This window comes from Homalodisca vitripennis, chromosome X (assembly GCF_021130785.1).
Source record: "Homalodisca vitripennis isolate AUS2020 chromosome X, UT_GWSS_2.1, whole genome shotgun sequence".
NCBI classification, from domain to species: Eukaryota; Metazoa; Arthropoda; class Insecta; order Hemiptera; family Cicadellidae; genus Homalodisca; species Homalodisca vitripennis.
In genome coordinates, this window is record NC_060215.1 from 43,476,716 (window position 1) to 43,498,820 (window position 22,105).

The 22,105-nt window shown below is 32.5% G+C and overlaps 1 protein-coding gene across 1 annotated transcript in view; it reads left to right on the plus strand.

The window, feature by feature from the left end:
• LOC124368974 overlaps nucleotides 1-22,105 on the plus strand; it is a 109,790-nt gene that overhangs the window by 84,167 nt on the left and 3,518 nt on the right. The window contains exons 2-3 of the mRNA XM_046826556.1: nucleotides 12,786-12,887; nucleotides 21,477-21,637. Of these exons, the coding sequence (XP_046682512.1) occupies nucleotides 12,786-12,887; nucleotides 21,477-21,637 (263 nt within the window). The remainder of the gene's footprint in view (nucleotides 1-12,785; nucleotides 12,888-21,476; nucleotides 21,638-22,105) is intronic.

Sequence of the window (22,105 nt, forward strand, 5' to 3'; positions counted from 1 at the left end):
GAGCTGGCGTGAATCGTACTATTATAAATGTGGATGTCTAGGGAACACTCATAAATGTTAATATGTGTGTGTAAATGTGAATTTTATACATTTTACAATTTGTACGCTTTGAGTATATATCCACAGTTCCACGTAAGTGATTATGTATGCCGTACCGCTTCTCATTATTGTTGTAAAAAAATTACCTTAACGACCAAAGAAGCAGCAAAAATAAGGACATAATAAAAAACGATATTGTTTCGATTATTTTCCCAGTTCTCAGTAAATGTTGTTACCAAGCGTTTTTATGTGTAATATAGACTTGACTTTTACAAGGTTTTTTCTAGACTATGTAAAAATATGAATTTCATTTCATCTTAAACTCTTAGAGAAATATATTAGAGGATGGTTAGCTTACTTTCATAAATTTGAATATGATGTTTTTTTAACTAGCTTAACACATGTCCATAATCACCTTTTTAACACAATGAATCGTTCGCTAAAAAGTTCTTGATATTCGGAACAATCTTACCTTTAATTTATCAGCTACTATGTAGCATTAATATATATTATTGTGAGTTATATTGTAATATTACCAGTGATAATTAATTTAAGCAAACATACTTCTAGATCTGAATGTGCGCTGTTTGACATTTTTCATAACTTTGTTATATTAAACTATTTTCATTAGTTAGATTTGATTGTATTTCGTAAACAATCGTATAGCAATTAGTAATGCTGTATGTATGATTAAGCTCTAAGCATAACAGGTTTAACCGATATCACCTCACATTAGTAACTGGTCTTAAACAGCAGCTTGCAACTGAACCTACAGTGACGTTTGTATATGAGGCGTCACAACGCATGACAGACATTCGTAGGTACAAGTAATCTGTCGGTATACGAATCTAAATATAAATGGAATTGTTAACTGTTGGAGAGTAAAGGAGCCACAGTATCCTCCATATCAAATTCTTCTAATCCTCTTGGGATGTGATTTTGTAGTCCATTTTTTAAATTGCACTCCTTATAGATCCATTTTCATTGCGAATGTTGAATTTAGTTGCAGTTCACCTTCTTCTTATGTGCAGCATTCTTATGTGTTGCATACTTGACTCATGAAATCTGAAGTACTTTGTCTAGAATAAAACTTGGTTTAAAGTAAGTAAAAAACTGTTCTTTTGATTATAGAATCAAGTAACTCAAGTGACAAAATTCACGTTTTTATTGTAATAAATACCAAAAATAGTCTAAACTTTATCTGAAATAGATCAAAAAAATCATTCAAGAAATATAATTTGTTTGTTGAATCACTTTAGAAATCATAATTAATTTATTGACAACGTATTTTTATTTAGAAAATATTTAACTACCTTAATTGATTCTCAATTCCAAACAGAGAACCAACATTGTATAACCCTTATGAAACGTAGCAGACACTGGTCAGGTATTACTGGATATTTTCATCCTCACAAATTCTAAAGCAAATGGTTCAATACTATTTCACAACTGTTTATATTTCCGTATTATAAAATAAAGAGTTAAGTATGTCGTACTTAATTATGCACAGAGCGCACATACTTCAAGAACTTCATTTCAATATAAGGGCACGGATTCCGATTTATATAATTTATCGTCAACAGGTAGGATGTTTCAGAAAACATTACAACATCGAAAAACGATGAACAGCTTTCGATAACCCCGCAATAAGTGAAGAGCAGTACCGTGTAGTTGAATATTAATAACTCGTTTTTCTGACGCCAGGCTGTCGTATTTTAAATTAATTTAATCCCTAACATAGACTTTCCCATAATGTGTTTTGCCCTCTTTATAGCTCGGTTCTGTTGATATTAAACATGTTAAAAGAATATTTCAGCTCACTCATTCTCTTTCAGTACATAAATATTTTAATAACTTAAAATTATTCCTTTAATTTGTCTTTCGACAAGCCAGAGTACAAATATCAATCTCTTTATCCATATAACAAAACTATCTGTCGGTAAACACGACAACTGAAGAAAAATACGCACAGGAAAAATACAGAAGAAATTAAAGAACGTAAGAAGGGAACCTTCAAAAGAACGATGTAACAACTAGTTTATGAATGATGTTTGTGAAGGGTTTGAGATGGGGTGAACTTTAGCTATAAGAAATTCTTTCTAGAACCTTTTCATTCTCGTACAAAGGTTTCAGTCTTCATAAAAGACATACACCCGACTACAGTGAATAGCATAACATTAAAAAAGGATTTGCTTGAGATAATCTTAAGAAATAGATTTTATGAGGTAAAGTTTTAAAGAACAGTCTTTCAGTTTAGGGACTATCTTGTTGGGCTGTAATACATATCTCGGTCTTACAGTTCTTTTATGCTTCCAATTATAAATAGTTTGAATGTTACGAAAAATCACGACCACGACTCGTGTCACAGCTTCGTTGTATGGGAACCGAACAAGATAACGTATCTGAAATCTTTAAGGTCTAATAAAAGAAATACATCGTGTCGTGTCAGTCTTATTTTTCAGTTCTATTTCTTATTTTTCAGTTTGTGTCATTTTTTTACTCTATTTATCTGGTACTATACATACTTACTAGGTAGATACATAGGTAGAGAATGCTCAGAATGTAATGTCTGAAACCAACGTTATCATAAAACCGACCTAGGTTTATATTAACTGAAATTTTAAAACATAACCAATCTTTTTTAAATTTAAATGTAAAAATCATTTGTAAAATATCATAATAATTGAATAGTTTTTCCCAACCTAACGACTTACATTATTTATTCTCAAAGTTTACATCAATTAAACATTTTACCTGAATTAAATAGGTTTATTGTGACAGCTGTATCTTGGTTTAGTTTATTATTCAATTTCAGATTTATTTACCTACTTAATGTCTTAATGTGAGGGAATTCACAATATGTTTCTGTGAATGAAAACGATTAAATTGAAATTTCATAGGAAAAACTATCTTGTGAATTCTAATCTTATATGTTCTGTATTTATATTTATGTACAGATATTCTTGCATATACCATCAGTCTATACTCTATAAAGAGAAAAGTCATTGTATTTTAATAAAAATATTAATTTTTTAAGAAATTAACTGAAAAATATCTATAAGTAAAATCTACCACATAGAAATTTAAAATTTCTCAAAATTATAATATAATGTGAATTCCACCACCTTTAACTTATGCAAGTGGTCAAATCTAAGATATGAGTTGAATAACAAAATTAAAGGTTTTTATGGTTACTCATGTGTAAGCCTTGACCTATCTTCTTCAAGCGATATACCTGACTGACGAGAAATAAACTAATATGAAATAGGAAAATCCTATTAATATAACTAATTCTTAAAAGATCTTCTGTTTCCTGTGAATGAAAGCGGTCAATGATTAACTTCTTTCTTGTATTGATCAGAAATGAGTCTATGCCTGTTCAGCTTTAGGTTTATTTTTAATAGTTCTTGAAAATGTTCTTAGAAACCCGATTTAATATTTAAAAACATTGATTAAAATTGACATATTAACGATTAACATATCGATTAGTATATCCAATAAAACTGAGTATCGTTGGACCCTGACGTAACGCAACGAAAGAGGTCACCCAAGACGGACATGATTACATGATTTTTACAGAACGTGGCTTCACGTTTTACAAGTACCACGACATCTCCGTGATACACAGGCTATATCTGCAGCCTTTAGATGAATAGCGTATGTGGATTTGATAGCTCCCACTAACTAGAAATCGGTAAGCACATCTCAATCGATTCACACGTCACGTGAATTGTGGTTACGCAGTTGGACTTTTTTAAAGAAAAGAATATACCATAAATGAAGACTTATTCTAAAACTCAGACTAAAATATCTGATCCATTTTAAAATTTTAATTGAACACAACAAAAACTATATTAACAAAATATTTTTAAGAACAATGTAAGGGTGAAGGGTGTCTGGACCCGAAATTTCACGCAGGAAATGTATAAGGAAACTTCCAATTTCTATAATAACAAACCTTATATTGGTATACGCAAAACTTTACTTGGATAAAAACACGTTAATTTTGGCATACTTTAGGGGTTGATGATAAAAATAAAATGTATTTTGGTGACAAGCGCTTAAAAGTTTTAAAATAGCAAAACAGATACGAAAAACTTTAGTCAGTGAAAGACAGCGAGTTTTATAAACATTTTAATTTTTACGAATATTTAAAAAATCTTAAAGCATTAAAAATCTCTATCCAAGTATTATACAATATTTAAATACAAAATTTTATTTAGAGTGTTTGGCGAATTATTAACAAGAACATTATTGCCGAAGTATGCAAAAAACTAACTCTTCATTATGGTTTTCACAATTTAATATGTTCAAGGCCCAAAAGCCAACCATAGAACTATTCGTGTTTGTATTTTTCAATATGGGTGACTTTTATATTTATGCTATCTGGTAGTATGGCATACATAAAAGTTATACATATTTTCTCAGTATAGTCGAGTGTGGTACTAAATGGATGTGTTTCTAAGTACCAAACTGCATACAGATGTCCAATTTTACAATATGGGACATGACGTGTTCATCTTTAGTGAAAAATCCATACTTGTGCTATATTTCTGAAAAATATATCTATAAACAGTGATAATAAGGTCACCTTAGTGATCTGAATATATTTTTAATGCAAAAACGATGTACTGAGTATGGAACATCACCAAGTTACCTTATCATATTTCCCAAAACCGAACGCTGAGCCAGAATACGATCACAAAGAAGAGACACAATGTCGTCCGGATCAGACTTAAGGTTGTGTTCTGATCACAGCTGAAGGACAAGAGGAACTGCCAGCCTGTTTGGGGCACAAAAGAGCAAGAGAACGGATCTTACACCGTCAGACCCTATTACTGGTTGAGTATAAGAGATTACATTTAGGTTGCCAGTTGTCATAGAGGCAATACGTGGCGTCTTTTCAGGAATTTATTAAAAAAATTCTTTTTCTTCCAATCTAGTAGTATCCCGTCTACTCACCCCTCATATCAAGGTGGGATATGAACATTCCCCTACCATATGTCGGTTGATATCGTCAAGTGGGGGAAACAGCCCTCTCGCCCCTCAGATTTAGTAGTACTGGCTGTATGTACAGCTGATTGTAGATTGACCACGACACGAGTTGTGGACAGAACCCTAACTAAGTGGAGTCAAGCGTGATTTGATCGTTCAACACATGTTGCTTAGCAGTGACACCATCATTACCAGGTTCCTGGAATATATTGATCCTGGGGATGGTAAAGATTTCAAGGGCAAAATTATGAGTGTCATCTTACCAAAATTGAAAGGTGTAACAAAGTAACTTTGCTTGAGTATTAAAGTATTTTTTGAAGTAAACGTTGAATTAGGCTAGAGAAAAGAACTAGAGAAAACGTTTCAACTAAGCCTTTCCGTGCAATTTGAGGTACGTAACAAAAGTCTCCAGCTTTTTATCAACAAAATAATTAAAACTACAAATATTGTATGATGAAATGCTGGAAATTGTATTACTAACAATAACAAATCTTTTATCTTAATCTTTACTAAAAATAGATAAGATATATATATATATATATATATATATATATATATATATATATATATATATATATATATATATATATATATATTTCTATAAGTTCAAGAAATTTAGGAATATCGTTGGCTTATTTGTGTAGTAAATACAGCCATTTCTCCTTTGTTATGCCCAGTAAAAGACAGCCCAAAATTTAACAATTCCATGGGAATAATATTTTAACTATAATTTTGGACCATTAGACATCCAAATGATAGTCAATAGTTCCTAGAACAATAGTTTTTTTAATAGAAAATAAAGGAATTGAGATCAAAATAGTACATTCATTTATCCTATCATAAATTTGTTAGAATCATTTTGAACATATTTTAGGATAAAGTTGTTGATATTTTAATCATAAACAAAATTATTTAATGAAAGTGTTCACACGGTACATAAATCTTAAATTAAATTAACTTTTACTTAAAATAACGAAAGTATAAAGTTTCTTCCTTTGGCAGATGAACTATTAACTATATTTTTAGTTGTGTGAAAATTAATTAAATTAATTAAAACTATTACTACACACTTTATAGGAACCGTACGATTCAAGTATTTTACTCACTGTCTATCAACGTACTCTAAGTTCGGTTTGAGTTGAAACATAATGAATAATTTTGTGGGGAAAGTTGGCAACGCGTTAATAACTGCTTCCTAACAATGAACCGTTTAGAATAAGTGTGAGAGCTTACAATTGAGTTTCAGCCCATGTGCGTATTGTTATGTTCCCATATTACAGTTTGTATAGTACATTATTACAAGCAGACATTTCGTTTCATTTCAGTGTTATTGTTGAATTACTACTGTCATACTACTTTTCAACTGCATAATACGTCGGAGGGGCATTTATGTACGGCCCATGTAATGGCACTGATAAGGGTTCTATTGAAAATTCCCCAAATTGCAGACACTAAAATTAAATACCTGTTTGTTACAGTAGTATTTCGTGTGTTAAATAAAATCACATCTACGAGTAAAATATATTTCTAACACACTTAGTATTCCGTCTTCTCATACATGATGAGAATACAGATAGTTTATTATATTGTATTATATCAAGGAGACCGTGTCCATCGCCTACCAGTGAATTATATTCTAATAGTGATGATATTTACAAATTAAAGCAACCAACAGTCATATGTAAAAGTAAATCCAATTGCAAAGACCGAATAAAACTTTTAACAAGGATTTGGCTTTAGCGTATGATGTGGTTTGAAATAAACAAATAAACATGCTTTTATTTAGAAGCGGATTGCAGTCCTACACTTTTTTAAAGCTCAAGTAATTAGCTAAATTAAATCTAACAATTAATAAAAAGAGGTTAATCTTTAAGACAATCTCAGGTTATGACCCTATTTTACACAGAATATTTTGGTAAATTCTATGCAACAGTTATAATTAATAATTAAAATGTACTATTTGTAACAGTTAAATAATATAGGGACGAATAAAAGACACTGTATAACCCAAAATACTAAGATATATCGATCAAGGGTACCACATTAAAGGTAATGAGGGGTTATTGTGAAACTGGTGTCTCGGTTGAGATAATAAATTATTCATTTATAGATGTCTGTTCTATATTTTAAGATAAAAAACTATAACGCCATCTAATTTTATTGATTTTGACCTTATATTATACTATATAACGTTGATTAGCTGACGATTGGTTATGATTAGCATTTTTTTGTGTGTGTTGCTTTTGAAGTTGAATACAATCTAAATATAACCCGTCCAGATAGAAACTGCGTCCGTGTCGTTGGTATAATTAGGAGAGAAAATGGGATACTCCATCCGGATAGATAGGAGTGGCCTGGTATGATTAGGTGAGGAAATGGGATACTCCATCCGGATAGATATGAGTGGACTGGTATGATTGGGTGAGGAAACGGGATGTCCTATCCGATTAGCTAGGAGCTTTGTCAGTGTTGCCTGGTATGATTAGGTGAGGAAACGGGATACCCTATCCGATTAGCTAGGAGCTTTGTCAGTGTTGCCTGGTATGATTAGTTGAGGAAACGGGACGCCCTATCCGGCCAGCTAGGAGCTGCGTCAGTGTTGCCTGGTACGATTAGGTGAGGAAACGGGATGCCCTATCCGGCCAACTAAGAGCTGCGTCAGTGTTGCCTGGTACAATTAGTTGAGGAAACGGGATGCCCTATCCGGCCAGCTAGGAGCTGCGTCAGTGTTGCCTGGTACGATTAGGTGAGGAAACGGGATGCCCTATCCGGCCAGCTGGAGCTGCGTCAGTGTTGCCTGGTATGATTAGGTGAGGAAACGGGATACCCTATCCGGCCAGCTAGGAGCTGCGTCAGTGATGCCTGGTATGATTAGGTGAGGAAACGGGATGCCCTATCCGGCCAGCTAGGAGCTTTGTCAGTGTTGCCTGGTATGATTAGGTGAGGAAACGGGATGCCCTATCCGGCCAGCTAGGAGCTGCGTCAGTGTTGCCTGGTACGATTAGGTGAGGAAACGGGATGCCCTATCCGGCCAGCTAGGAGCTGCGTCAGTGTTGCCTGGTACGATTAGGTGAGGAAACGGGATGCCCTATCCGGCCAGCTAGGAGCTGCGTCAGTGTTGCCTGGTATGATTAGGTGAGGAAACGGGATGCCCTATCCGGCCAGCTAGGAGCTGCGTCAGTGTTGCCTGGTATGATTAGGTGAGGAAACGGGATGCCCTATCCGGCCAGCTAGGAGCTGCGTCAGTGTTGCCTGGTACGATTAGGTGAGGAAACGGGATGCCCTATCCGGCCAGCTAGGAGCTGCGTCAGTGTTGCCTGGTACGATTAGGTGAGGAAACGGGATGCCCTATCCGGCCAGCTAGGAGCTGCGTCAGTGTTGCCTGGTATGATTAGGTGAGGAAACGGGATACCCTATCCGGCCAGCTAGGAGCTGCGTCAGTGTTGCCTGGTATTATTAGTTGAGGAAACGGGATGCCCTATCCGGCCAGCTAGGAGCTGCGTCAGTGTTGCCTGGTATGATTAGGTGTGGGGTGAGGGACGGGGTGCAGCAGTAACCATCTGTGTATACAACTGATTGTTCACTAACCACATCACTTGTGGACAGAGCCCTTGCTCTGCCGACTCGACCGTGATCGACGTCGCTTAGCATCGCTGAACACCCTTAGCTCCTATGTACTGATTATATAGATTTTAACGTTTTAAACATTGTTATATCTTTACCTGGTCTTTCTATACAAGATTTGTAAATTTTAAAAAAGGTATCTGAATTTTGTTCGTGTAACGTGTTCCCTAACGTTTGAATGTTATAGCCAACACACAGATGTGTTGGGGATTAAATCTAGTTGATTTTTTTCATAATGGATACTATTTTATAAATAAAGTTTTCGTACTTGTAGTAAAACAATTTATATAAAATATCTCGAGCCTTTCTTCAGCTTAATCCATCCGTCCTTAACACTCAATACTTTTTTTTAGATGTTGCAAGAGATTTGTTTCATTCCTGTTGCTTGCTATATATAGATACTAATTTACTAAATAAAGTAAAGTAAAGTACACACGGGGTGTAAATTAAATCACGTCGAACGAAGATGTGATTTTTTGCAAAGCAGACTTAACAATCAAAGTCATGAATTCAATATCGGTATTACTTTCAATGAACTTGCTCATAATTAAGGCGATTTTTGAGTCGCAAAAGAGTGTGTAGGAGTGTGCTTATATTATGTAATGAGGGCCGAGTCTCGACTGCGCAAAATATCGATTGGTTGCGGTACAGCGAGTCTCAATAGATCCTCTGCCACCTTCACAATCACTCCTTTATCTTATTTAGTCAAGGCCAGACTGTTACGGATTTTTTATGAGTACAAGTTAAACACATTCATGAGACCATAACTTTTACATATTAAATTAGTTTCTCCGTTTTGGAAATTTCGACTTCCCTAAGACTACATCTACATGCTAAGAGCGTAAATAAAAGTTAACTTGTTTCTGAATGTTTAATTTCTTACTATCTTTTCACGTAACAATTTACGTAAAATAAACCGAGTCCACCCAAAAACTCTGGAAGCTGAGCAACAAATAAATATCTTTTACTATTGTCCAGACAGGTCACAGAATCCTAAACACGCGTACGAAGTTACACTATAAGTAGTACGCTATTTAACGTATTTTGAAATTTACATTTATACAATTTACGTATTGATCTATTGGTACTGTTGTATTCCTCTACATATTTTTAGCCTGTTTCTACAATAATCTTCACGTGTATTTACTATTTAGTTGTGTTTATAATATTTAATAATGAAATTATCTTTCTTGACCTTTTTATGATATACTTTGCGGTGAGTGCCACTATAGATTTGAATTTGGCGCGTAATCGATCAGAAGCCGCGAACACGATAGCCAGCTGCACCGACTTTTAGGTCATAGCTTTAACAATGGGAGCCTCCTACTATCTGGAATTCTACTGGACAGGTTCTGGTAGGATGATTTCTGCATAGGTTAGCTAGCGGAGAGCGGAGGTTGTTTCGAAGTCGTTGTGCGGCTATCGTGTAGAGTAGACCGGGTAGAAGTGTATGTACACTGTCTAGGCTTAAGTGTAATAGCTAGGGGACATTCGGAACCATATCTAAATCTTTTCCTCATCAAAGCTAGTTAGGTTTGAATTGAGGAAATCTAGTGGCTGATCCACGGTTAATAATTAGTCCTCTGGAAAGGTGCCCTCTTCCGGTCGCGACGACACGAGGTTGCAACTTCCATCCTGTTTACATGCATAATTTGCACATTTAACGCAGTATACATAATTAGTTTCTCTTGTCTTTTTCACTACGGCGAATGATCTTCTTCACGCTTATTGGAATTTCTGTTGGAAAGTGAACGATTACATCTAAATCTATCAGTGCAACCTTTGCCTATAATGCGCAGTTTTTAGAATTTCTTACATGCAATCTGATTTGAGCCTCCTATATCTGTCACACTATCCCTGTCTTCAGGATCTGGTATTAAAACATACCCGAGGGGTTGTGCTTCATGTCCAAAATTTTCTCTTCATTCTGATCTATTTACTAATGTTAGCATGTCTGTAATAAACTTAGAGCTTATTTTCCCAAATCCTGAGTTGTTATTTAGAAAGACAAATGTGTGGCAAAGGTTTAGTATTGAAGATGCAACGAATTTTTGGAGTGTGTTTCTCTGGATAAACATATTTTTCTAAAGCTAATGTCTAATGTCTATTCGTCTTAGTTACCCGTATTTATTGTAGAAGTTTTTGTTTGTTCACATCACAAACTTGTCTTCTATAACTACTTAACTACACATTTGGGCATGACCTATGCTTGCGGACTGTAGATAACATGATTGATTAGTAATACTTATTTTATAGTTTTCTTTATAATTTAAATCCACTTATTTTGCATGAATGGATATTTTTAATAACTACTGTTTTAGTGAATCGGACGGTGACAATTTACAATGTCTAACTAGAATTAAATAAAAACTGACATACCAACCTAGATATGTGTAAAGGTATATAAAAAAGTACCAGAGACATAACGTTTACCGTTGCATGGGTTGCCAATGTAGGAGTAGATACTAAAAATACAGGTAGACAGTGGTCAGCTACAACAATCTATTAGGCCTAAACATTTTTAAGAATGTGTTATTTTTAAAAGTACTGACTGGTGTGTGAATAATAATGTGTGATGATTACCTTTGTCGACACGTTAAACAAATGCATTTCTCACAAATTTATTATTATTTACTGAGAAATGAAATATTTCTTTAAAAAAAGAGAGATTATCATATAAACTTTAGTTTATCAATTTTTATGTATTTTTATATAAAATGTATATATACTTTACGACTACAACTCTATTAAATTTTGAAATTATTAATTTAATTCTTTATGTCAATTTGTGTTTTTTGAATACACCAGTAATTTGAAACTGCAATGCTATGACATAAATATTACAGTATTGTAAAATTTAATACGATTTAAGTCAAATATAAATTTGAAAAATTTGTTCTCTAACTTTATCTTAAAATTCATGTAGCCTCATCTGTAACGTATTCGAAGTAATTAACAGTCATCACAGGCAATGGCAAGATTAATCTATTAAGACCTCTGGTGAGGTGAACTTGGTCATGTAGCTCAACGACCTTCTCAAGCTCTGTGGATTGTCACCTGACATTAACACTAGCTCCTTTGATGGCGTTAAACATTTTAAACGTGTCCACATCATCGCTGAATAATCAAAGGATTGTAACTTCAGCCCAATTAAGGCAGCAATTATTATTGCTAAAACCGAATCATACCACTAGAGTTCCACGCAAAAACAATATAGTATCCCATGAGTTACCATCGATTATTGGAATATCCACTAAATAACTTTATATGGAGTTAAGAGTTGAGCCAAAGTTAACTAGACAAATCGTTACATCTTATTTATCCAGTACTCCTCTGTACAATCATCCTATACGTATAAAAAAAAGTCGGAACTTGTCTGTAGTTTCAATTTAAACTTTCTCTGTCGAACAAAACATTGTATTTTGTAATTTAATACTTTCATATAATTCCCAATTATAATTTAATAATGGCCTTAAAACTTAATCGCATTCTTATTTAATATAAAAAATCAATAGTTTATAAAATTAAATATCCCTTAGGATATGGTATATAGCGTAGTTAAATGTAATGGATGTAAATAGTTTTTTTTTTTATTTCTGGAGAATGTTTAGGTAAAAGTAAGATTGTTCTTTTGAAGTTCCTTTAATTTAAAAATGAACAAGGTTCGTTGGATGTTTCAGATTTAAACCATACAAATTCTCTCGGGTCCTATTTTAATCGAACTTAATAAAAATTGAAAACAATTAAATTAAATAGCTGTAAAGGATTATGAATCGTCAAACCAAATCCTTACAGTTTTTTTAAAGAAATGTGAATGTGAATGTATATTCACGTGGAAATCCTTTAAACGTTTTTCGTTGTAGAACGAAATGGTGTCCCGATATTCGCCATCTGCACCTAAAAACTGAAAATGTTTCATGCAAGAATGCGCTCGTACCTGCTCCGCATTTGGGTAATATGACCTTTTCCAAAACCCAATTCTTGTCTCGAAGTGAATAAGACAATACAGAGCATAACAACTAAGGTCAGTCTCGTTGAGACAGTTTTGCACCTGTAATGTAACTTCTCCTATTTCTATTTCTACATCCTTATTCTTTTCTTTTTCTTACTTCTCGGGTGGCTTTCAGCGGGAGAACGCGAGAGGGACCGTGCGGGCGTGGGTGTCGTGGGTCTTCGCTCGGTCGCCAACTCCAAGGGTATCTACCCTCTCCGCAGACGCTTCACTGCCCGTAAGTCCTCTACTTTATTGTATCGTTCAAGCAGCCAAGCTTTCGTAGTCCAACAGATGTTATATAGAATCAGTTTCGACTCCGTGAAATACTTTCAGAATTTCATCAAACTTAAAAATGAATTTCCATGCACTGATTTTAATTTTGACAGTGTAACATTTACACGAAAATATAAGTATATTACCCTGTATAAATCAATGAGGAGTAAGTTACCGCTTCTCTTTACAATATACATCTTACAACAGCTTTATAACAATGCCGGAATATTATGACATAGTTCAAAATATATTTATAAGCAAATCAATGAACACTTTTGAACGGAGGTTTGTAATCCGTTATGGAATTTAACCAAACTCTGTCTATCTTAACCAAAGTCCTCTTAATAGGTATTGATTTCAATCAATTTTGTTTTACAGGTTTTATTAAATTTAATAGTTTACTCTTAAAAATGTAACTAATTTACTTTTTATGTTAATGAAATTGTTAAAATAAATCATTTGCTTTGAACCACCCACCCAAATGCGAAGTGGTAAATACAACTAACGATTATTATCGTCTAAATTTTTAATATTTAATGTTAATCTATGAAAATGATATTGTAGCCAATCTGTTGTAAAGTAATGAATTATTTCATCGACATGTCTAGTAGAGATTGTAAACCGAGTTTTATAATCTACAGGGAGTAATCTAGTGTGGGCGTATATTGTTGGCCCTGCAAAATTAACTTTGATAACATCCAATCTTTGTTATCGGTGTAATATTAGAGATATTATCAAACCACTTGGTACTTGTCAAAGATACTATCGTAATAATTAATCGTACTACATGTAGTGTTTCTCATTCATCAATCGAGCTTTTCAATCTTTTACCACAACTTTATTATTGCGTTAATAATTTAGATAGACATCATTATATGAAACATTATGTGGATACGTTTTGCTTTTTATTTTTAACGTTTTTGCTGATTAAAAGATCAGTAGTAAAAAGTCATATCAGTAGATTAGTTATGCATATTATGACCTTCTTCAGTTTCCCAGTACCTTTTTCAATCATAACCTATTCAAAGGTTATTTTAATGCATTAGTGAAACAGATTTAAAGTAAATAAGTAAAAAAGCAAGAGAAAAAAGTTTGCAAAATAATTTTTAAACCGTTATGACTAAAAATGATATACGCCAAAAGAAATCACCAACTGCAATATTTTGGTATTTTGGTGACTGAGCAATAACACATTACATTGGGCACAGTATTTGATCCAACTCTTTAAGTCAGCGAAAATAATTTAAATTGAATTTATTTTCCAAATTGAAGTCCCATAGTAAGTCAACATCAGTGTAATTTACTTGTCTTGGCTTGTGTAGGCTTTTAAATATAAAATATTCCATTAACAGTAAATGAACATAATTTACTTAACCTTTAGATTAACCGGAAATACAAACTTTAGATATTCAAAAAGCTGCTTAAATTTATAAGTTAAAAGGTTGTAACATTTCAAAATTATTTTAAAGATGTATTTATTATATTATTAATAAAATATTACTTTTAAGATTAAATAGTTTTTGTTACTATAATTATTGCTATTAATGTAACAATAAATTATTACAAATGTGTATATTAAGTAATAATAACATTCATTATTTTATCTAAAGTTTAAACTTCCAAATTTGATATTGTTTTACGAAATTGTTTGATTTCTTATTTATTGTACTTTGCTCTTACGCTGTTTGGCAGGTGAATTAGCTTAAAAATAAGTAACACTGCACCAAAAAATAAAAAAAGAACGAATAAATCTATCAAACAAATTTATTGTTTAGAGTTCACCAAACAAACAGAAAACCAGTACTACAATAGAATTAGTTTATTAATCAATAATATTACGAAACAAATTCTATTCATGCAATCTTTATTTTACTGAGGTTTGGTTATTATCAAGGCCCATAGACATTTACATGGCAACCTAACATTAATTTAGAAAAATTTTCGTAATAACTTACGAGACCAATAGTGGGTTTTACAAGTCCACAATATTGGGAGTAATACATTAAACATATTTTATTCAAACTTTTGTACCTTTTTGTTAAATAAGCATCCCACTATAGCTTTTATTTGTGATATTATCTAGCCATAACTTAAACTTTAAACAATTACATTTCTCCATAAGTAACTTATGGAGTTGTTACATGGAAACCTTTATACGTGTAACATTCAGTCGATATTGCGTTTAAAACTCCTTAAAATAAGGTATACACGTAATATGAATAAAAATTCACTTTAATATACGATAAAATGCAAGATCATAAATATACAAACAGTTTTTATATTATTAATTAAGTATTTTGTCAATGAAGATACGTATCATAAAATACATACATTTAAATCTGTTCCATGTCATCACTTTTGAAAACGTATTTTCTAAGCACAACATGAGGCGAACATTAAATTAATCATTTTGAGTTATGCATATTTAAATTGTTAACGTGAGAAACCGTGATCTTGGAAATTATAAAACTGCCACATTTCGTACCTCTCTGCAACCAAACTTGCTACAGTGATCTTCCTTTTCTCTTATGGACAAATAACAATATCTTGTTAATTATTTCTGTAGTTAACTAGTTATCTGGCAAATTTTATATGGGTAATAGTGTCAAGACTCAACTAATACACAACATTACACGATAATGTTATGGCAATTCTTAAATAACTTATAATATGCAGTTAAAACTCTTAGTTATTCAGCTTTCTCGCCTGAAGGATTCGTCCTTATGGAGTAACGGGAAAACTATAAAACTTTTTTGGACGATACACGAACTCTGATACGAGAAAATAACATTCAGGCGATTCTAACTATTTTTCTACAGACGTTCGAGAGAGTATTACCCATTTGGTACTTGTGGAGAAGGCTACTCAGTCGAGGAAGGCAGCTATTTTATTTTACTAGTATTTAGAGAATCTGAGGCTACTTAAGATAAGGTATTTATTTACAAATTTGAAAGTATTGATCAGGAAAGAGGTGGGTGAGCTACATTGGAGATACCTTAACACACCGCGATGCTCTGTTAGTGATCTGTAAATTAATACTGAAATAAACTGGGTATATAAAGCCTATTCGCTCACCTCTATATAAAATAATATCCTAGAAGAATTCCATGGAACAAAAATATAGTTTAAAGAACGTTATTAAGTATGCAGGTTAGCAGTGGCGTGCAGATATTATACTCCCCCCACTGAATAACATTTTAATTTTAAAATCAATAGAATTTTGGTTTGCAGTGGAGATTTTATTTTGGACTGAAAAACCTGCTGTTGATGAACTCTGTATATCCACGTATGGGCAATGTCGACACGATCGTCGCCAAACAAACAGACGTAGATCAAAATTGGCATGGAGCTATATGTTGGTGAATCTGCACTCATATTTAAATTTTAAATGTTTACATTTTTACGTGTTAATTTCCTCCCCATATAAAAACGCATTTTTAACGAAAATACCCAAATTTTACAGATAAATTTTGATTAAGATTCAACTAATTAAAGCAGCCTATGAAATGCTGAAAACAATTACACCACAAAAAAACTGTTCAAATACATCAAATATTACATTTAACTGATGTACATGAGGTTATAATTTACAAATACCCCTGTAATGATAAATAATTTATTTGAGATAGCAATCAGTCAATATCAACAAAAACAAGTTCAAAGCATTGTTAAAAGTAATTAGTTTTGTCTGTAACACAAAAATTACAACATTACATTATTGTCTACATCAGACAATATAAGCAAGTAGATATAATGTTAACAGAAACGGGATATTGTCTAGTCATCGAGTGATTTCGACTGTTTTCATTTCATTTCATTACGACAAACTGTTTTTTGGCACTGCAATCATTTGCAAAGAGGAACCGCCATCATTTACTTTTGACTGTGGTAAACAGAACAGACAAGAAGTTAATTAAAACGCTAATGATATTGAAGAAGCAGAAGTTATTGTTCCATTTAATTGTGTTTCAACCACTCTTTGGGACGTTTGATAACACGACTGAAAAATTAAACACGGCCTGCTGGAACATTGTGAAATGTTGTGTTACATGGAGAGTGTTTTAAAGGTATTGATTGATACTAGGTTTGTTACATTTCAACACTACCTTAATGAAATGTTAAAAAAAGTGTCCGAGTAAATTTTGGTAGAAACTTGTTTGATAAATGAATGCTGAGTGATTTGGTGCTTTACCATTTTAGAACATACTTCACTATCTAGGATTGTGGCCTACAAAGAATATGTAACAGATCCTAGAGACATTATACATATTGAAGTTTTAGCACGGGAAAATTAATAGAATTTCTAATTAGTTACAAATTTTGAGTTTGTTATCCTCGCATGAATATATTAATTTCATAGTTATTTATTTCACGGACAACAATCATCATTAACGTAATACAATAACTTTTCATACAGGTGCAATTAATTATAAAATGTTTAAACCATATGGGTCAGCAATGTTATTGGTATTCAATAATGTTGTTACATTAAGAAGTATTCAGAAGAAACGACTTGGTTATATAAGTTGTATATGAAAGTTGTTGAAGTGTTTTCAGTTTTGTGGAATGCTTTTCTATGTAATAAACAGAATGATTCGCTATTACTACTAAATCTACACTAACTCTAATAGGCTCTTTGAGTTGTGAGAATACTTCTATATCTATTAAAAAGATTGAATGTAATGTAATGATTTTCAAAGTTGGTATATAATTTTAAGGAAACATTTTCAGTGACATATTGGTAGGTGTGACAAAAGGTAAAACATCAGGACACACACACACATATTCATACAATAATATATATATATATATATATATATATATATATATATATACAATACATATTAAATAGTAATGTTAAAAAAAATCTAAAATTATATAGGACCAATACATGAGAATTTCTATGAACTATTATTACACTCTACAATAATTTTTTAGTAATTATATTTTCATCATGCACTGTTTACCATGTCTGAAGAAGATTTATATAATGCAATCTTAGCTATGGCTATTGCTCTAAAGTGATTTTTTATTTTTATGTTTTCTAGACATGCTTTGTTTGTTAGTCTTAGACCAACTATTGTGACTACTAATCGTGCAAACAAATACTTTGCATTGGTAACACTCACAATATTATTTCGTAGAACAAATTCGTTTCTTCGTACGTTTTTTTTTATTTTTTAGGAACTGAAATGAGAAAAACTGTCATTAATAAATACTCGTAACATAATATGTAATTTTATTTTACATTAACCTAAACTTTAGTATCCCTACATGCCATGAACAATAACCTTTATTTAAGCTTTATCTCCAATCTCACCGTGTTTGAAAAAGAAAGATTATGTAAAATAACTGTATTTTTTGAAAACACCTGCTTCATGAAAACATAAGATCTGTTTTCAGTTTACCTATACTTAAATCATTTTTACAAATCTTTAAAACATACTATGAATCTTAATATAAATATATATCTAAAACATAACTATGATAAAGTTTCAGTAAGATTACTCACTAAGTAATGGAATTATTCGTCCACTGTTATAAGTTTTGTGAAAATATTTTAATTATAAAGTGATTTAAACGCAGTTTTTGTAAGTATTATAATTATTACAAGTCAGCTTAAATTTCAGGCACTATATTACCTTCAATGTGTATTAACTCCGAGTAGTAAGAGGCTATAGCATGGAACATTTCGCTGAGGGCGGAAGGAACAGCAACAAAAGGTTTAGGGCGAGCTGAACGCTTCCTCTCCTCCATTACACCATTGTTGTTTTGGTATCGCCAATGCACAACGTTGGAAATACAGTAATTTTAAATGTCTAAAATCAAATGTAGTTAAATATGTTCATGGTTATTTATTTCAAAGTAAACACCATTTTACAAGACATAACAAATTACTTCGAAACAAGTTTTAAACCAGCACATTTAAACTTGGAAAGTTTCGAAACAATTACAGCGAAGATCTAAACGTAATTAATTACAAAATTCGTAACGTTATTGTCTTATAAAACTCAGCATAAAAAGTACTGCAAAGTGTACATTAATACTATGTTTATACCATCACAACACACTGTAACGTACCTAAAAATAACGATGTAAAACATTGTTTAAATTATAACAAAAAGGAAGAAGAAATTTGACAAAGCCATAAGTATAACATAGTACAGATACAAGGGGTAATCTCGCTATAAGTTATAAGTAGTAAAGTGGCTAAATAAATAACATTAATATTGAAATTTAGAGTGACTAGTACGGACATTAATAACAATGAACCCGTAATAACAGAGAAGCCAATCGTGGTCCTAATCGATTAGTAATATGTTTCCATAATTGACATCTATTTCAACCATTCACGTGCAAAACCGTGGGAAAGATTAATTATAATTATCGTTTATCCCATTCAGCATTCTAAAACTGATACAACCATACTACTACCTTTGGTCACGTAACTAGTACGTTAGTTACTTCACTACTGAATATTTGAGGTTTCGTTGTGTTACGATAAGTAACAATAGAACGATTATTCAACGTATATACCGCATTTAATATTGATACATTTCATTGCGTGAATATTTATAAATATAAACTGTGTGTCACAACCAATAATCTGTTCTTGAAGTGTCTTTAAAGATTTACCCATATTTTTATCATTGTATTGTGGTTTCAGTATAAAGGCATTCAAAATTAATACAAGCTTTATTACTTTCGGTGAATAAATAAAAAATAAGTAAGAGGTTTATAAACAAAGCGAAAAACGAAACATAATAACAAACTATCTGTTGAAAGCACTATATTTAAACGAAAAACATTACAATTTGAGGTAAATTTATGAGCACGTAGATATATATAACAATCGTTAAACAAATGTAAAACACTCAAGTAATCAGCAGTTTATGATTTTTATTTAATGATATATTTTATTGAACTTATGTTTAGTTTAATGTTTATATTTGGAATGTTTGAACATTCCCAAAACGTACGTCCTCCAAATTCCTGAATTGTGTGCTGATCCCATTGAGTCGGTCACAGCGTCGTTTTTATTAGGCGTTATAAAATGTGATGATTCCTGAAAGTTGGGATTTCTACCGATGTACATCACTGAAGGCCTGCAGTGTAACATCTTGTGAGTACACATCTAACCCTTGCTGGAGGCCATCCAGACCTGATAAATAGTAAAGGGATTATTTTTAAGATGATGATGATTACTAGGAATTCATCAAACATGACAGAACACAGGCCTGATGGAATCGTAATATATAAGTAAGCAAACCCTACGACAAGAGCAGAGTCCGGAGAGGATGTGTTCTTTGATTGTCTCTTGTGCAACGCACTACTGTTTCCGCACTGCAGATGACTGACCGAAATGGACAAGTAATGAGGGCTAAAGAGTGTTCGGTTGAAGCAGTCCAACCATAAGTCTAGATGTAGATGTGGCTTGTTTATATATGTAACATTATCCATGCGTGTCATAAGTTTTTTCAAAAAATATTTAAATTTGTAAAAGAAAGATACCTTTGATGGATTGAAAATTTAAAAATATTATGGGTGGGCTGACACTGTGCCGTTTTGCCAGATGTATATTAGGATTCTATGGAGTATGCACATATTTGGCACCGTTATTTTAAATTTCATCTATAATTGGTAGACTACATTTAGAATAGCTCTAATACATTCTGTGGTAAAACAGAAATGTATATTATTGTTTGGCATTTAATTTTCTACAAGAAATATACAATATATGAAATGTCTTACATAAGCATGTTTTGAGTTGGAAACAAACAGACCGAGAATTCTCTAATATTACTTTAAATACATTTGAGGCCATTAATCATCGTAAGAAAGATTAAACTGTTTAAGTTATCAAGGTGCACCAGGCATTATTGATAGAAAGCATAGTGGTGATTAAGTGGTGACTAAGGCTGAAACTTTCAAAAGTCCAAAAGTTTTACAAATCGAGAAACCCATAAGACTGTGAGAGAAGAAAAGGCTGTTTATTTTTAGTAATTTCTAGGCCTAAGAACGTATATCATGATTTTATAAAAGAATGAACACTAAACATATTTTTACTTTGTTATAACCGAAAATAACACCTTTTACAGTAGGTATGGCAAGTACCAATACCTACTAAATTTGTATGATAAATATTTCTATACATGTTATAATATACAAAACGAATTCCAGCAAACTGTACAATGCTAATTGAAATATCACTGTGTAAAAACCAACAAAGACTAAAAGTCAATAATTTTACAACTAATCACCGAGTTAGTATACAAGATGAATTGATAAAAATTTGGGGTTTCATGCCTCCTTATACATTTAAAAATTGGTATTTATTCTCTTCTTACCTTGTCTATGTAACAACCGCTAGGGATAATTCCACTCTATCTATTTACTATACACATTACAGCAATTGTTCGTAACACACCGGTTTTTTCAGTGATAAGAAAGAAATATTAAAATTTAAAAGTTTGAAGTGGACAGAAACACAAGAGAACAAGTATGAGAGGAAAATGATAAGCTGAATTTACATAAATAAAATGTGTTACAGGAGGCTGTTCTTCTTTCGGCCATTCGTGTTTCGGGGGCCACGGCAAGCGCGCAGACGAGCAGTTCCCGGCCCCTGACTACCAAGCCGACCAGGAACCGGGTGAGGAGAAGTTGCCTGACCAGTACCGGCAGGCGGACATCGTCCCACTTCTTAGACAATGGGTAAATAAATTATTATTCCTAATTGCTGTGTTTAAACTGTAACGAGGAACACTAACGATGACTAAACATTAAAAATCTAAATACGCCGTTTATTTAAAATACCAAAAGGTAGCCAAAGTAAACTTTAATCTTTGGAAGCTATAAGTGATCTACGTGGTACATGGGTATATAGACGTATTATGTCTTCTTCAGACCCCAGTACCATTATTCAGCGCTTCAAGGGTGTAAAATAGTAATGATACGATATATTGTATTGTGTAGATTCTTTTTTAATTAAATATCGGAAGTTTTGGGAAGGATTCTCCGGGTACACTCCAGAACAAAATAGTAATAGTGCCGTTATTGGAAACACGAAGCAGAATACTGTAAAAAGCGAGACTTTTTTAAGAGTATTTAAATATCTGGCGATTCTGGAAGTATCCAAATATTTGGATGGGAGATTTCAATATTAATATTCTACAGCCACTC